The sequence below is a fragment of the Cololabis saira genome, chromosome 5 (assembly GCF_033807715.1).
Source record: "Cololabis saira isolate AMF1-May2022 chromosome 5, fColSai1.1, whole genome shotgun sequence".
Lineage (NCBI taxonomy): Eukaryota > Metazoa > Chordata > Actinopteri > Beloniformes > Belonidae > Cololabis > Cololabis saira.
In genome coordinates, this window is record NC_084591.1 from 12,141,701 (window position 1) to 12,157,241 (window position 15,541).

The following is a 15,541-nucleotide window of genomic DNA, read 5'->3' on the forward strand; positions in this document are numbered from 1 at the left end:
AATACTGGTATATAAAAAAAAGTGTCAGCAAAGGTAGAACTGTCAGATTCTGAGCACATAATTGTAGTTAATAAGTTAATAAGTTGACAGCTAGTTATTTTACATTTCTCTTAAATCTGACTTAAAATGACAAATCAGGTCTTCATTTTTATGTATTTATTTATTTTGAATTTCCATTTCTGTTTTGCCTGAGAACCAATCCCCCTCTTTCCGTTGATCAACAAAACAAATCAATTAACATGCGCACACACACATTACATTCAATAGAATTCTGTTCAGTTCTTCTCTGAAGACATACCTACAGTCTATACATAAGGGGTCATTATTATTTGTACATCTTTGATTCTCATCCTACGTTTTGACCGTATAGAAACGTATTTCTTGTCAATTGTGTGAAATAAGACCTGGAAACAGGCATTGTGGCATAGAATTGTCAAATTGGTTTAATTCAAGAGTTGTTACAGATTACTTTTGTAATACTGTATTTGACCTGGTCTTTGAACGTTTTGACCGTATAGAAACGTAATTTTTGCCATTGTAAGAATGAGATGTACCTGCTGTACTCTACTGCCCTTACTTTTTAACAACTTGTACTTTTTATTATTTTACCTCTTTTCTTATTTTATTTCATTGTATTTGTTATTTACTGTTTAATTGTGTCTTGCCGCTTTTAATGTTGATGTAAAGCACTTTGAATTACCTTGTGTTGAATTGTGCTATACAAATAAACTTGCCTTGCCTTGGCCTGCCTTGTTTTGTGTCGTCAAGTCCTAATCCATCCCACTGAAATGCAGAAAGAGCATAAGAGACAGCGTTAAAGAGAGAACTGGACATGTGTGACCATGAATGATCCTTCCTTCAGATCAGTCACCACATCACGCCTCTGCTTTTTTGATTACCCCACAGCTGCATCGTGACAACATTAACAACATTCCTGGAAGTTTATCGACACTATTTACTTTACTATAATCCACAACATGAAAACACATGCCTTTTATATTTTTTTTGACGTCACAGTTTCTGAAAAGACTTCCTGAGAGGATACACCTGCCTGTCTTCCTCATAAAACTCCTGGAATGTGTCCTCTCTCCTCATTCCTCTCTCCTCCAGATGTATTTCAGGAATCTGGGCATCCGTGGCAACGGCATGCAGATTGATTTCCGACACACTGGCAGACGAAGACAAGCCTAACGGAAAAACATGGAGTACCAGACCGTATTCTGATTGTTGCCTTAATCGTAGCTAAAACTAGGAAATGTCTTTTAATTTGTGCCCATGCTGCTTTAGACTGGAATCTGACACCCTGAAATGATGTAACATCTTCACAAACAACAGATAAACTACAGATTGCAGACCTGATTCAGCTGCCAGGCACGGTTTTTGTCCAGGAGAGGTCACTCTTCCCTCTTGGCAATAACCTTCATGTCCCACAGCAGTGAAATCCCTGAGCAAAACTAGGGAGAAGTTAATGGTTTATCTTCCCATGATTCACCTCGGCTCTGTCAGAAGGTAAAAAGTCACCCTTTTTATCACGCTGGGATGATTTCCTGCAGGAATCAAACTTCATAAAAGCAAGAAAAGACTTCAAGACTCTCACAACTCCCACAAGCATGTGGTAGCGTAAAAGGAGAACTTGTATAATAATAATAATAATAATCACTTTATTCGTAAGCATACATGGAAACACACAGAAATTTGTCCTCTGCTTTTCAACCCATCACTATTTAGACTAGTAGAAGTGGGCTGCCTTTATTCTGAAGCAATTAGGGTTAAGGCTTTTGCTCAGGGGTAGCAAGGACCTTATAATGGTATATTTTTGGTTGCCATCTTCAGGCTTGAACCCGGGTCCTCCAGAACCAAGCCCACCTCTGTAACCACCAGACTTTAAATACTTATTTAGTATTAAAACATTTATTTCAGATGTTTCTTTCAAAGGTACTGTCTCGAAAAAATTGGTCATTTTAATTCAATCAGGCTTTTTTTGTCTGTTTCATCTCATGTTTTGCATGTTTTTGTGACTTTGAGTGAAAGTGAAGCTTATAAGATAAGATAAGATAAGATATCCTTTATTTTCTCCCTCAGTGGGGAAACTTATTTTTGTTGTCAGCAGTACACTTAGCACACACATGCAGGGGAGGGGTAAAAAGACTGAAAAGTCAGAAATAAAAAATATATAAAAAATACAAAAAATATACATAAAATATGTATAATCACAGAATGTGAACAGTATATACAGTTGGTTGAAAGAAGAAACGGTGCAGAAAAAGCAGGTGGAGTGTTGTGAGGTAGACTGGCAGATTGGCAGATATTGCACATCTTATTGTCATATTATTGTCCACTGGCTACTGAGAGCAGGCCTGGTTATACAGTCTGATGGCAGCGGGGAGGAAGGACCTGCGATGTCTGCGATGTTATCCATCAAATATCAGTGATTTTACTTCCAAACATGTTCATCTTCCTCCACCGAGGACACAAACTGCACAAACCTGCCAGGTTCACACCAGCTGAAGGGGAGAGTCATCCCTGAGTCGTGGCCTTCACATCCAGACCAACGTGAGCTAAATATACTCTGTAATGATCATAACAGGCAGCGGCCCGGCAGCCGCTCTTCCAGCAAAAACTGCTGCGATGGCAGATTTGTTTGTGAGCTCATGTACAGTACAAAGAAGCCGAAGGCTACCCGGCCTTTTATCTCTGTTCCCTTTAGGAATGTCTCCAGGTTTTGATCCTCCCTCTCCTGAAACTGTGTGTAGCCAGAAACTGATAAAAATAAAAAAAAGTTTCAAGTTCACTTGGATGTCCCGGAACTGTTTCTGCTATTTTGTGATTCACTGAGAGCCAGCTGAGCCCAGCGAAATGACAACAATAATAATAATTATCTCACAAAAGCAACAGCTAAGCATTGGGAGGGGGTTCAGTTGCTGCAGCAGCTCCTGAGATGACCGGACTGTCTTTTTCTGTCGTTATTTATGTGTATTTGAGGTGTCAGATGACGTATAACTGATGGAGTTTGGTGGTGGTTTATTGTCTACTTCCACCAAGCAGCACAGCTGAGCCTGACACAACCCTGATGCGCGTAGCGTCACGCCGCTGCGTAGCAGAGGCATCCCGCGGCTGTCAGTGGAAATGCGAGTTAGATCCTGGCTTACTGGTCCAAACCGTACCGTACAGACTCAAACTAAGACCTGGACTTTAGAAGCTCCATGTGAGCTGAAAGTGCAAAGGGCTTGTGTTTTCAGGGATCTACCTGGGACTGTTTGACCTTCTCATTTGGGAGATATGTTACCAAAACTATATGGCATCCACACAATTTGCCAGTTTATTTAACTGTCTCCATTTAGTCCACTTGGATCCCTCTTGGGCCTCACATCTTTGGCCCTAATAGGCTTCCCATTTGGGTTCTCATTTGGCCATTTCAACGCCAAGTCTGCTCTATGTCGTCCATTTTTGATCCAAAGGCAAGGAAAGTTTATTTGTAGAGCACAATTCAAAACAAGGTAATTCAAAGTTCTTTACATCAACATTAAAAGCGGCAAGACACAATTAAACAGTAAATAACAAATAAAATGTAATAAAATTATAAGAAAAGAGGTAAAATAATAAAAAGAATTGTGTAGACTTGTTAAAAAGTAAGGGCAGGTAAACATCTCATTCTTAAAATGGCAAGAATTACATTTCTATACGGTCAAAACGTACAAAGACTGGGTCAAATACAGTATTACAAAAGTAATCTATAACAATTAGTACGGTGAATTAAACCAATTTGACAATTCTATGCCACAATGCCTGTTTCCAGGTTTTATTTCACACAACTGACGAGAATTACATTTCTATATGGTCAAAACGTACAAAGACCGGGTCAAATACAGTATTACAAATGTAATCTGTAGCAATTCGTACAGTGAATTAAATCAATTTGACAATTTTTGACATGTATTTTGACCAATATTTGACAAATAGGACCCACGTGGGTATACTGGCTGGGATATTTGTTTTACTGTCTCAGATATACACAGTTAATATCAGTTGGCTGATTATTGACCATGTTTTAATAACTGTTAATGACAAAACCTTTCAGCTGACCTCTTGGTAGTGCACGCAAAATAAAACTACAGATGTTTGCATTGGTCTTAATTATGATTTTTTTTTTTTTTTTTTAGGTTTCAGGGAACCTCTATTTTCAGTTCAGTTTTTGTGTTAAAATTATAGCGAATGCAAGAAAATAATATTGTTTTTCCAGGTAATGACAATTGTATAGTTCTATATCAAGCAATAGATAAAGGTCCTAAAGGTAGAATGCCAGTCATAGACTCCCCTAAAACATTATCATTTTATTTGTTATTTACTGTTTAATTGTGTCTTGCTGATGTCTTGCTGGTTAATGTTGATGTAAACACTTTGAATTACCTTGTGTTGAATTGTGCTATACAAATAAACTTGCCTTGCCTTGCCTTTAGGAGATACATTAGGTTGAATCTGCAGAGGATTAAAGCAACACTGCAAAAACTCAAAATCTTACCAGGAATATTTGTCTTATTTCTAGTTAAAATGTCTAATTTTCAGTAAAAAAATCTCATTACACTTAAAACAAGAGTCATCACCAGAAAAATAACTTGTTATTTGACCATTTTCACCTGTTTCAAGTAAATTTTCACTTGAAATAAGTAGAAAAATCTGCCAGTGGAACAACATTGTTTTGCTTGTAATGAGAAGATAAATCTTGTCCTAAAATCTGCCAGTGGGACAAGATTTATCTTCTCATTACAAGCAAACAAATCTTGATCCACTGGCAGATTTTTCTACTTATTTTAAGTGAAAATCTACTTGAAACAGGTGAAAATTGTTGTTTTTTCCAGTGATGAGTCTTGTTTTAAGTGTAATGAGATTTTTTGACTAAAATTTAGACATTTTTACTAGAAATAAGACAAATATTCTTGTTAAGATTTTGAGTTTTTGCAGTGAATAAACTGCTTGTTTGTGATTCCGCTGGAATAGTGCGCATTCATTGCTGCCTTCATCCACCTCAGCTGGCTTTTTACCTCCACTTGTTGCCACAATATGCGGATCTGCAGCTCATGGAAATGACGTGTCTGCGCAGGTTTGTGGCGACTCAGCCCATAAAGGCTGATTTATGGTTCCGCGTTACACCAACGCAGAGCCTACGCCGTAGGGTACGCGGCGACGCGCGCATACGGCGTAGGCCCTGCGTCGATTTAACGCGGAACCATAAATCCTGCTTAAAGGATGGACCGTCCTGTGCGCGGCGGGCAGGAGGAACCAGGAGACGCGCGCCGGTGCCCGAGGTGCCACTTCTTCCAGCTCCGAGGGGGCAGAAATAAAACCCCACTAAACAATTAGTACCCGGGCAGGGGCAGACAGAGCACCCCCACAGAGCACCCCCACCCACCAGCACCCCCCTCGGTGTCTGTGGGAGAAACAGCCGATGCGCGGCGCGCATGCAGCGGAGCCTCACTCAGGTGCAGACACGCTGCGAGGATGCAGAAGTCCCCGGTGGAAGATGCAAACTTCTTCTCCAGATTCGTATTTTGGTATGATGCCACTCTTTTACACTTTTTTTTGTGTATCTTTTCAGATGTGTGTGTGTGAGTGTGTTCGGGTGGCAAGGTGCACAAGCAGCTCCTTTATTGTCATCCCGAGTCCTCATGAGGACGCGTGTAATAGTGGGAATAATGGACATGAGGCGGTTTGGGAAGTAAAAACAGCAGGTTTTCCCAGTTATAAACTCCTTTGTTTCTTTACTTAGCCTAATAAAATACATTGTTATTGAGAAAAAAGTGTAGATTGGGCTACAAAGAAATTAGATTATGGAGCTATTTCTGCAGAAGTGTTTGTTTTGTCGCACTTTTCTTTAAAACTGCGGTTATGATGAAGGATGTTCAACCGCGGTTGAATTGGTTTTATATAGGATATTGGATATTATGAATTCAACACCCATAAAACTTGTGATACATACCACTGATTTTGGTCAAACCACTTGTGATGTGTTCATGGTCATCTAGACTATATATCACAAGAGAGTAATTATTATAAAATCATATTATGGGCTGATTTAATGAGGTTTAATGAATTCAACACCCATAAAACTTGTGATACATAACACTGATTGTTTTCATTAAACCTCATTAAATCAGCCCATAATATGATTTTATAATAATTACTCTCTTGTGATATATAGCCTAGATGACCATGAACACATGACAAGCAATATGACCAAAATCAGTGGTATGTATCACAAGTTTTATGGGTGTTGAATTCATAATATCCAATATCCAATATCAAACCAATTCAACCGCGGTGGATGTTCAGGACAGGTAAAGGTTGGGTAGTCCGGTCCTCCGTGCAAATAAAGGTACTTCACGTTCTGTTAAACGTATTTAACTTCTTAATATTTGATAAGAGCCTTCTGTCTAAAGTGCCTTGAGATGAGTTGAGAGAGTTGTTTCTGTAAATAATTAGGGGAAAAGGTTAAGATTGACAGTGAAACATCAAGATTGTACTAAAACTATAATCACTTATTATTAAAGTTATTTTTGTTCCTATAATACCAAAAAGTAAAATTTAAAGGGAGCATTTGAGTTTAAAAGTCTTTTTTGTGCTTGAGAGAATATGTTAAAAGGTGTCAGAACCAACTATCAACCCAAAAATATTGATATTACACAACGTCATGAGTCCATTTGGGGACTCCGGAGTCTACAAATGTGTTGTTTAGACTCTGGAGAGTCTGTGACGTCACAGACCCAGATCACAGCAGCATGTCGAAGCGGCTGAAATGAAAAGTTTCTCTCCAGTCACGGTGTTGTGGTAGGTCAAATAGGTGCTCGGTACATTCTTCTTCTGTTCAAAGACAAGCCAATAAGATGACCTTCCCGAGGTTATCTCTTGAATGACCTTGGGCGAATATCGACTTCCGACTCGCACTCGAACGGAGCGTTTTGCATGCATTAGCTGGATTAAGGATGGTCGCCCACAGATTCAAAAAGTAGGACTCTCTGCAGAAATTTGTGGATGGAGTTGAGTCAAGTTTCTGACTCCGCCCCCTAAATCCTGCTGCTGAGAACGGCGCTGCAAAGTCACGATGATGACAGAGCTGTTGTACAGCGTCTCTGTGGTATTTTGGCCTAAACATGACACAGACATGCCATCGAGACCTCAGGAAATTGTTTCCACCCCTCAAATAAGTTGGCAATATGTCCCCCTTTATTGTAAACATGTATTGGATGTCATTTTATTTTATTTTATTTTTATTGCATGGATCTATCGTCCTTGGGCTAGGAGTGAAGACCTGGATCAGACATTCCTAGGATTCCCGAGCTCTTTGAACACATATTTATACAGACAGATTTTGTTTTGTAACGTCTTCTTGTGTGTGTGTGTGTGTGTGTGTGTGTGTGTGTGTGTGTGTGTGTGTGTGTGTGTGTGTGTGTGTGTGTTGAGCAATATCTATTAACCTTTTTCTAACAGCTGATAAACGACAGTCTCTCTTATGTGTGGTTTTCGTGCAGGTGGATAACACCTTTACTGAGGAAGGGCTTCACAAAGAAGTTAAACCTAACGGACGTGTACAAGGTGCCGTCCTTCGACCTGGCGGACACCCTCTCGGAGAGACTTGAAAGGTTCGTACATCCACATTCAATCACTGGATTTAAAATATATTAATAAATATGTTCTTTGAAATATATTAAGATGCAAATAATAAGGAAAAGGGTGCAGTGATACTTATATTTACTTGAATACAAGTTATCCAACGTTTCCTTATTAAAGGCAGTGTTTGGGGATTTCTGGATGACATCATGTCTGTTGATATTTGAAATGAATCATCAGTAAAACACTCACTTCCTCCAGTTCTTCCTGATAAAACACCAAAGACCGTATAATTACCGGACCCTCCAGGACACCACCTTATGCAAATCTAAAATGGTATTTTTACACAGTTTATATTCATTCCAGGGGCGCCGGATTCATTTCAGAAGTTCGGGGTCCAAAAAGTGTATAAGTGTGTGCGTGCGTGTGCGTGTGTGCGTGTTTGTGTGACGGTGTAGCTTTACCCGTCTCTAAAGCTTGAGTTATGGTTCTGCGTCAAAACGACGCCGTTCCTACGCGTACCACACGCCGTTACTGACGCCCGTCACTGACGTGCACCTCCCGAAAATTGTAACTACGCGTCGAGGTGACGCAGACGAGAGGGCTGTGATTGGTTCGCTTGGTAGCAACGCATTTCCTGTTTCTGGTTTGAAGCATTTGTGAACTTTCAGCGCTCTTTTCTTCGTGTATGTGATTTTTTTTTTGTTTTGTTTTTTTGCACAATAGTTGTCCTTATCTCTTTGATTCAATGTGACCGGAAAAAGTTGGATAAACCATTCAGGAAAAGATTGCGAATTAGTGGTCACGGGGGGTACTGCACTGCGGCGAAATGGAGTGACGGAGAAGTCCGAAGGGTTCACGACGGCATCACGGTGACGCCGTGTGCTCTGTGTTGGTGTGACGCAGAACCATAATTCAGGCTTAAGTCACAACAACAATCTTCCACGCAGTCGGAGCCAGCACTAGGCTGTTTCTGTTCAGTTCAGGGCCTATTTGTTTGACCTAATAGACGGGAATGATTTAAATGTCTTTTTACCGTAAGTGTTGCAATATAGGGGCATTTGAGGAGTGATTCACAACTTAAGGCTGATTTATGGTTCTGCGTTAAGGTTCTGCGTTACACCAATGCAGAGCCTACGCCGCGTACCCTACGCCGTGGCCCCCCCACTTCCGGCACCACTGATTAATTCTGATCAAGACCAAACATCGTGATTTCAACTGAGACGACACCTGAAACGAGGACTAGCAGAACTTACTGGGAATCAGAGGTCATCAGGGTCTTTCATGGGTTTACGCCCTTTATGCAAGGCCTGATGCATTCTGGGAGTTTGTTCCACAGCTGAGGAGCATAAAACTGTGTTTGGTGATAAGTCTGGGAACAGAAAGTAGGCGTGACCCTGACGACCTGAGGGTTCTGGTTGGTTCATCGTGGACCAGGAGATCAGACATGTGTTTTGGTCTGAGATCATTCAGAGATTTAAGTACTGGACTTATATGGTCCAGTCTCCTGGTTGTAGTGAGGACTCTGGTCTCCTGGTCTCAGTGAGGACTCGGGTCTCGGGTTTCTTGGTCTCAGTGAGGACTTGGGTCCTCTGGTCTCCTGGTCTCAGTCAGGACTCGGTTTCCTGGTCCTAGTGAGGACTCGGGTCTCCTGGTCTCTGGACTCGGCAGCAGGTTCTGGACTAACTGCAGCTGGTTGATGGAGGTTCTAGGGAGGCCGTGAGACCAGCGTTACAGTAGTCCGGTTTACTGAAGATAAAAGCTGGACCAGGTCTTCCAAGTCCTGTTTCAAAGTTTATTTAATGTAGTGTATTAATGTACATTACATTAAGCAGTGTAAATACACCGGGTTTAGCAGAAATGCTAGTTTCCACCCGCAGTCCCCACAAACAACCAGACACACTCACACTCACACCTACGGGCAATTTAGAATGATCAATTTACCTAGCATGCATGTTGTGGGAGGAAACCCGGAGGAAACCCACGCAAGCACGGGGAGAACATGCAAACTCCACACAGAAAGGTCCTGCTGGGCCTGGGAGTCGAACCGGGAACCTTCTTGCTGTGAGGCAACAGTGCTAACCACTAAGCCAGCGTGCTGCCAATGCTGTTGAGACATCAGTCCTTTAGTCCTCCAGATGTCCTTTAGGTAGAGGTGGGTAGAGTAGCCAAAAATTGTACTCAAGTACTGTTACTTCAGAATAATATGACTCAAGTAGAAGTAAAAAGTAGTCATCCAAATAATTACTTGAGTAAAAGTAAAAAAGTACTTGGTGAGAAAACTACTCAAGTACTTAGTAACTGTTGAGTAACGTCTGATTTATTTTTTTAACACAACCATTCAAACAGACAAAAGTACAAAATAATCATCTTCAGGCAAATTAAATCAATAAAACAAAATAAATTAAAATTAATAAAAAATAAAAAATAGCTTAAATTAAAATAATCTTAAAGTAAATTCAAGTACTTTAATAAATAATAAAATAAATAAAATAATAACAGAATATAAAATAAATTAAGCACTAGTAGGACAAAATTTCAAGCCTTTGTACTTTTCTTTTTTAATCAGGCAGAACTAGAACAAGCCCATGAACTCATAGAAACTCTGTGTGTGTTTGAGTCTGTGTAAATGTGACAAAACATGCAAAAACAAACATTTTTCCCAAAGAATCACCCAGTGATGTCATGAGATTGACGCGTACGCGGAGGATTAAAAGAAAAGTAACGAGTTCAATGTAGCCTAATGTAGCGGAGTAAGAGGAACAGTTTCTTCTTCACAAATCTACTCAAGTAAAAGTAAAAAGTATAGTGATTCAAAACTACTCCTAAAAAGTACAAAATTTCCCAAAACTTACTCAAGTAAATCTAACGGAGTAAATGTAACTCGTTAATACCCACCTCTGCCTTTAGGTGATAACAGACTTCACTACTGTCTCAATGTGTCTGTTACAGTTCAGGTCTGGGTCCAGAACCAGTCCCAGATTTCTGGCTCGGCTTTAGGTTTTTATCTTCCCTGCTTGAAGCTCAGTGCTGACGTTTAATCTTTTTTCCTTGGCTCCAAACACTATTATTTGCGTTTTGTCTTCATTTAACTGAAGAAAAGTCCGGCACATCCACTATTTTATTTGGCAGGTGTTCCAAACAAATGGTATTCATTACCAAAAAAATGGATGTGAAACAAAAAAAGAGCCCAAACTTGACAAAAACAGAACTAACCATGACGAGAAACACAACGGTAAAAAAAAAACAGTACGGACCAGCCGGGAGCGAGGGAAAGACAAGACAAGACATACACAAGACTTAACGAGACACAGGTGCAAACAATCAAGGCAGATGGGGACAAGGGAAGTCAAGACAAAACTAAAACACAAGGATTCAGCCTTTCAAAATAAAACAGGAACCTAAACCCAAATAACGGTTGTGAATGAGTTCAAGGCCCCTGAAAGTTTTCTATTTTGTCATAAAAAGTACCGATTAGGTCTACGGAGACCATGAACTCGTCGGCTTTTGTGTCAATAGACTAGTTTGGGCGACGTTGGTAACTTAGTAAGGTAGCACCAATCAGAAAGAGATTCCAGTGAAAAGTGTCTCAACTCAACTCAACTTTATTTATAAAGCACTTTAAAAACAACCACAGCTGAAACAAAGTGCTGTACACAAATAAATAAAACAACACAGGAACAGTAGACAATTTACAAGAAATAAATACTAAAATAATTGATTATTTTTAAAACTAATTAAAAACAATAAAACAATAACTAAGAACAAACCATAAAAAACACTAAAACAGGAGCAGAGTCTCATGCAGGGTTGAAAGCCAAGGAATAAAAATTGGTTTTAAGACGAGTTTTGTCACTAGGGACCCAATTCATACTATCACTCAAGTGGAATTACATTTTGGAGACTTGTTAGAGACTTAAAATACCTTTTTTTCAATTTACTTTTACTTTATTGGTCAATAATCACCAGTCTAACTCAAAAATGCTTAAATTCGCTTTGTTTTGATCCCAAATGAAGGTTTGTGCTTGTTACCCTCTGATATTGGACCTACATGTTGACTTTACCCCAGAAAAGTCCTTTAAGAAACTCATCTGCTTCTACTTGTCATGCCACCGTCTCTAAGATCACTTATTTTTATTCTTTGCTGTATATTGTGACCTTTATCACTAAGATTGTGGGTCCTGTAGTGCTGCAGCATGATGAGCTTCTGTAATAACTACATAAAAAAGCAACTATAAAACCTTAGTAGTGACATTTAAAAAGAAAATGTGTCATCAAATCTTTTGTAACATTTTGCGTCTGATTGTTTTCTGCCAACATAATTTCCACATGCATGTGGTGAAAAAGGTTTCTCAAGTCACGCCGTGGTATCAAAGCCGTCCTTGAGGGCTGCTCGCGTTGACTGAACTGGATCCCAGGTCGAGTCTGTGCGGACTAACGCTAATCAAAAACACGCAAATCAACATCAGGCATCATCGCTCGCTCTTCTGTGGAGGCTGAATTTGGAGTGTTGCGTGAATTTGCAGCCCGTCCTGCTGTGTCTGGCCTTTCCGCGTGTTTACAGTCGCCGGCCGAGGGCCACGCTCTCTTCATACTCAACTTTAAATATGGGCTGGCATTTAGAAACCGGGTCGGACGTAAACCAAGCCTGTGTGTGCCGACAAACAGCCGGGCAGCAGATGACGGACTCTTTTTCAGCTTTTTACTTCCCTGTTCCTTTTTCTTTTAATCGACACAACCAGACAAATGTTACGACATAGTTACCCACTCTGAGCAGATAGATGGGTCAAAACATCCCTGCCCCGCCTGCTCTCAGCCTTTTCTTTCTTTCCTTTCTTCTCCGCCCGTGTGGCCTCGACCTGCTGCGCGGTTCTTTCCCTCTCCGTTATTTCTGACGGAAATAAATCTTCTAAATAAACCTTTTATTCGTCTTGTATGTTGAGTTTGGCTCTACAGGGGCTTTGGGAAGTCTGTAAATACCCAGTTTTGTCGTTGTTCTACCTAGTAGGTTTTCTTTCTTACATTTATTTGGTCCTGCTCTTCATGTACTCGGTAAATGCCACATCTTTTGAAATATTCAAAGAAAAAAAAAGGAGATGTACTGTACTGTATATCATCCCAAAGATTCGATACTCTATCTAGATTATGTAGATACTCGACATGTAGATACTTGACATTCAGAATTACATCTGTTGTCTGTCCTAAATGTCGGAATAATGTTTTTGTTTTATGTCCAAACAATGAAAAGAAAGACAAACCACCAAAAACTACCATGTACAAGTAGGGAGTAATCTTTTCAACATAACACAATCATTGACTTGAGAAAATAAAATCAGGCCTATGGAGCGTGACGTAGTTGACCCAGTTTTCCCAGTATGAGGTGAATTTCTCCAATTTATGATTAATAAATGCCGTTATCTTCTCCATTTTATAAATGTCCATTGTAATTTCCATCCATACCTTTAAAGTTGGGCTCTCCTGTGATAACCGTTTCCTTGTAATAGTCTTTTTACAGGCCACTAGCAGGATATTCATTAAATCAGTGTCTCCCAACCTGGGGTCCGGGCCCCCCCTGGGGGGGCGCCAGAGATCTCTGGGGGGGCGCGAAACTTTGTTTGCTTTGAAATTATGCAGTTGTAAAAATTATATTTGCGAATGAGTCATTCATAAGACATTGTTAGGAATCATTTATGAATGTCTTGAATATTTTTTTGTGTTTTTTATACACTGGTGACAAACCCAGGAAATGATTTCATTCCTTATTATTATATCATTACTCAACATTTAATCAACTCCGACAGGTTGTTAAAGGAAAAATGTAAAAAAATGTTGGTCTCATATTAAAAGAGACATTTTTCAGAAATATTTTTTATGTCCTTTTATGTCCTTTTGTGCGTATTTTATACATTGGTGACATTGGAGAAAAACAAAGTCATATGTATTCAGAGTAAACCAAAGAGAAATGTATCAAAAAAACATAATTAATGTTAATTTTTTCAATTAAAGACTATTTTGGTGCTAGTACGTACGGGTCGGGGGGCCCGGCTGGTCTTAGACACAAGTAGGGGGGGCTCCAAGGAAAAAAGGTTTGGAACCACTGCATTAAATGTTTATCTCTTTTTGGTCAGTCTAGATACTTTATCTAGATAAAATTAGATACTTGGCTTAAGGTTTTTCTCCCACTAGGGTTTTTTTACCTGCCATTGTTTATATTTATGTAATAATTGCTCGGGGCTCGTGTTCTGGGTCTCTGGAAAGATCCCAGAGACAACTTCTGTTGTAATAGACGCCATATAAATAAAATTGAAAAATTGAAGTTGAATTTCTGTTCAGTTTGCGTCTAACTTGCCGGACAACCACAACAGCGTCCCGTGTTTGCCTCTCGGTCATCCGGGGGCCCTTATCACGCTGAGTCGTGCCAACAAGCTGGTTAATGTACACAAGTGTTAAAAAGTCAACCTTTAGAGAGATCTCGGTGCCCGCCGGGTGATGAATGAGCCGCGGCGGAGGGAGGTGGTGGTTGATGGGGGGTTTCGCTCTCATTACTCCGATTGGTAAACATTGAGGGATTCTGGGAAAGTGAACTTTACCTTCCCTTAAAGCACTTCGGTGTCAGCCACTCCATCACTCTCACGTTAGTGAACTTTACAGACCTGCAGCGGGTCGTCGTGCCGGAGCTGGAATGAAGCAGGTTTAACTGCAAAGATTAAAACCACAAAGTTGTCCATGCTTTTATTTTGTCTCGCCTGGATTATTATAACGTTCTTTACACCGGTATTTCTCAATCATCACTCCACCGCCTTCAGTTGGTACAAAACTGTGCTGCTTGTCTGATCACTGCCTCAAGAAAAATGTAACATATCCATTCAATTCTGTCGTCCCTTCACTGGCTTCCTGTTCAATATCGCATTGATTCTAAAATTTTATTGCTGACTTTTAAGGCCCTAAATAACCAAGCCCCTAGTTATTTTAAAGAACTTTTAACCCCGTACCTGCCAGGGCCTCCCTCAGATCAGCCAGTAGTTCTGATCATTCCCAACTCTTTGCCTGCTGAGATCAGGTCAGCAAAATCCCCCACTGCTTTTAAATCTTTACTAAAAACATTCCTTTTTAGAAAAGCTTTTATTGTGGTGTGAATATTCATTTAAGATTTGGTTATTGCTATTGATCTTCTTATTCACTATGCACTGTATTTTTATATTGATGTACTTTATTGTTTTTGGGAAGCACTTTGTAACTTTGTTAAGAAAGTTGCTATGTAAATAAAATGTATTGTTATTATTATTATTATTATTATTATTATTATTATTATTATTATAAAACCACCGTGCATGGGCCCGATCATCGCCGGGCTGTTTAGTTCTGGGAGATCTGATCACAGACGTGGTAAAATACAGGATGAAACGGACTGGGTGCAGATTAAGATCTTTTTTTATTACGACAGAGTGCCACCTACATGCAATCTCATTTCCAATAAGCAATGGTTCTTCTGCTTTTTTATTCCGTGAGTTGCATCACAAAGAAAACACTCCTATTTTCTGTCTGAAATTTGCCCCAACGCACCTTAGCGCTGCATCGTCGTTGCCTTCCCCCTCAGCTGCTTTTACGTCATGCGAGTCATCAGCGGAGTTAGCCTGTTAGAATCGTCTGCAGCGTAGGCCAGTGGTCCCCAACCTTTTCCGAACCGCGGACCGGTTTAATGTCTGACAATATTTTCACGGCCCAATCTAAAGGTGTAGCAGATAAAAACTAAATAAAATGACCGGCATTAAAAACTGTGGTATTTTCGCTATAGTAGTAGTAGTAGTAGTAGTAATAATAATAATAATAATAATAATAATAATAATAATAATAATAATAATAATAATAATAATAATAATAATAATAATAATAATAATAAAACATCATTTTTGAAGAAATAAAATGAAATAATGGAAAT

At 39.7% G+C, this 15,541-nt stretch overlaps 2 protein-coding genes across 2 annotated transcripts in view; one reads left to right on the forward strand and one right to left on the reverse strand.

Annotated features, from left to right (window-relative positions):
* The window catches only part of asz1 (ankyrin repeat, SAM and basic leucine zipper domain containing 1), a 73,814-nt gene extending 72,902 nt beyond the window's left edge, over nucleotides 1-912 (reverse strand). Inside the window, exon 1 of the mRNA XM_061722739.1 lies at nucleotides 900-912. Coding sequence (XP_061578723.1) covers nucleotides 900-912 — 13 coding nt within the window. The remainder of the gene's footprint in view (nucleotides 1-899) is intronic.
* A 4,370-nt stretch (nucleotides 913-5,282) lies between these two features.
* Nucleotides 5,283-15,541, forward strand: part of cftr (CF transmembrane conductance regulator) — an 88,261-nt gene continuing 78,002 nt past the window's right edge. The window contains exons 1-2 of the mRNA XM_061720933.1: nucleotides 5,283-5,549; nucleotides 7,524-7,634. Coding sequence (XP_061576917.1) covers nucleotides 5,497-5,549; nucleotides 7,524-7,634 — 164 coding nt within the window. The 5' untranslated portion in view covers nucleotides 5,283-5,496. The remainder of the gene's footprint in view (nucleotides 5,550-7,523; nucleotides 7,635-15,541) is intronic.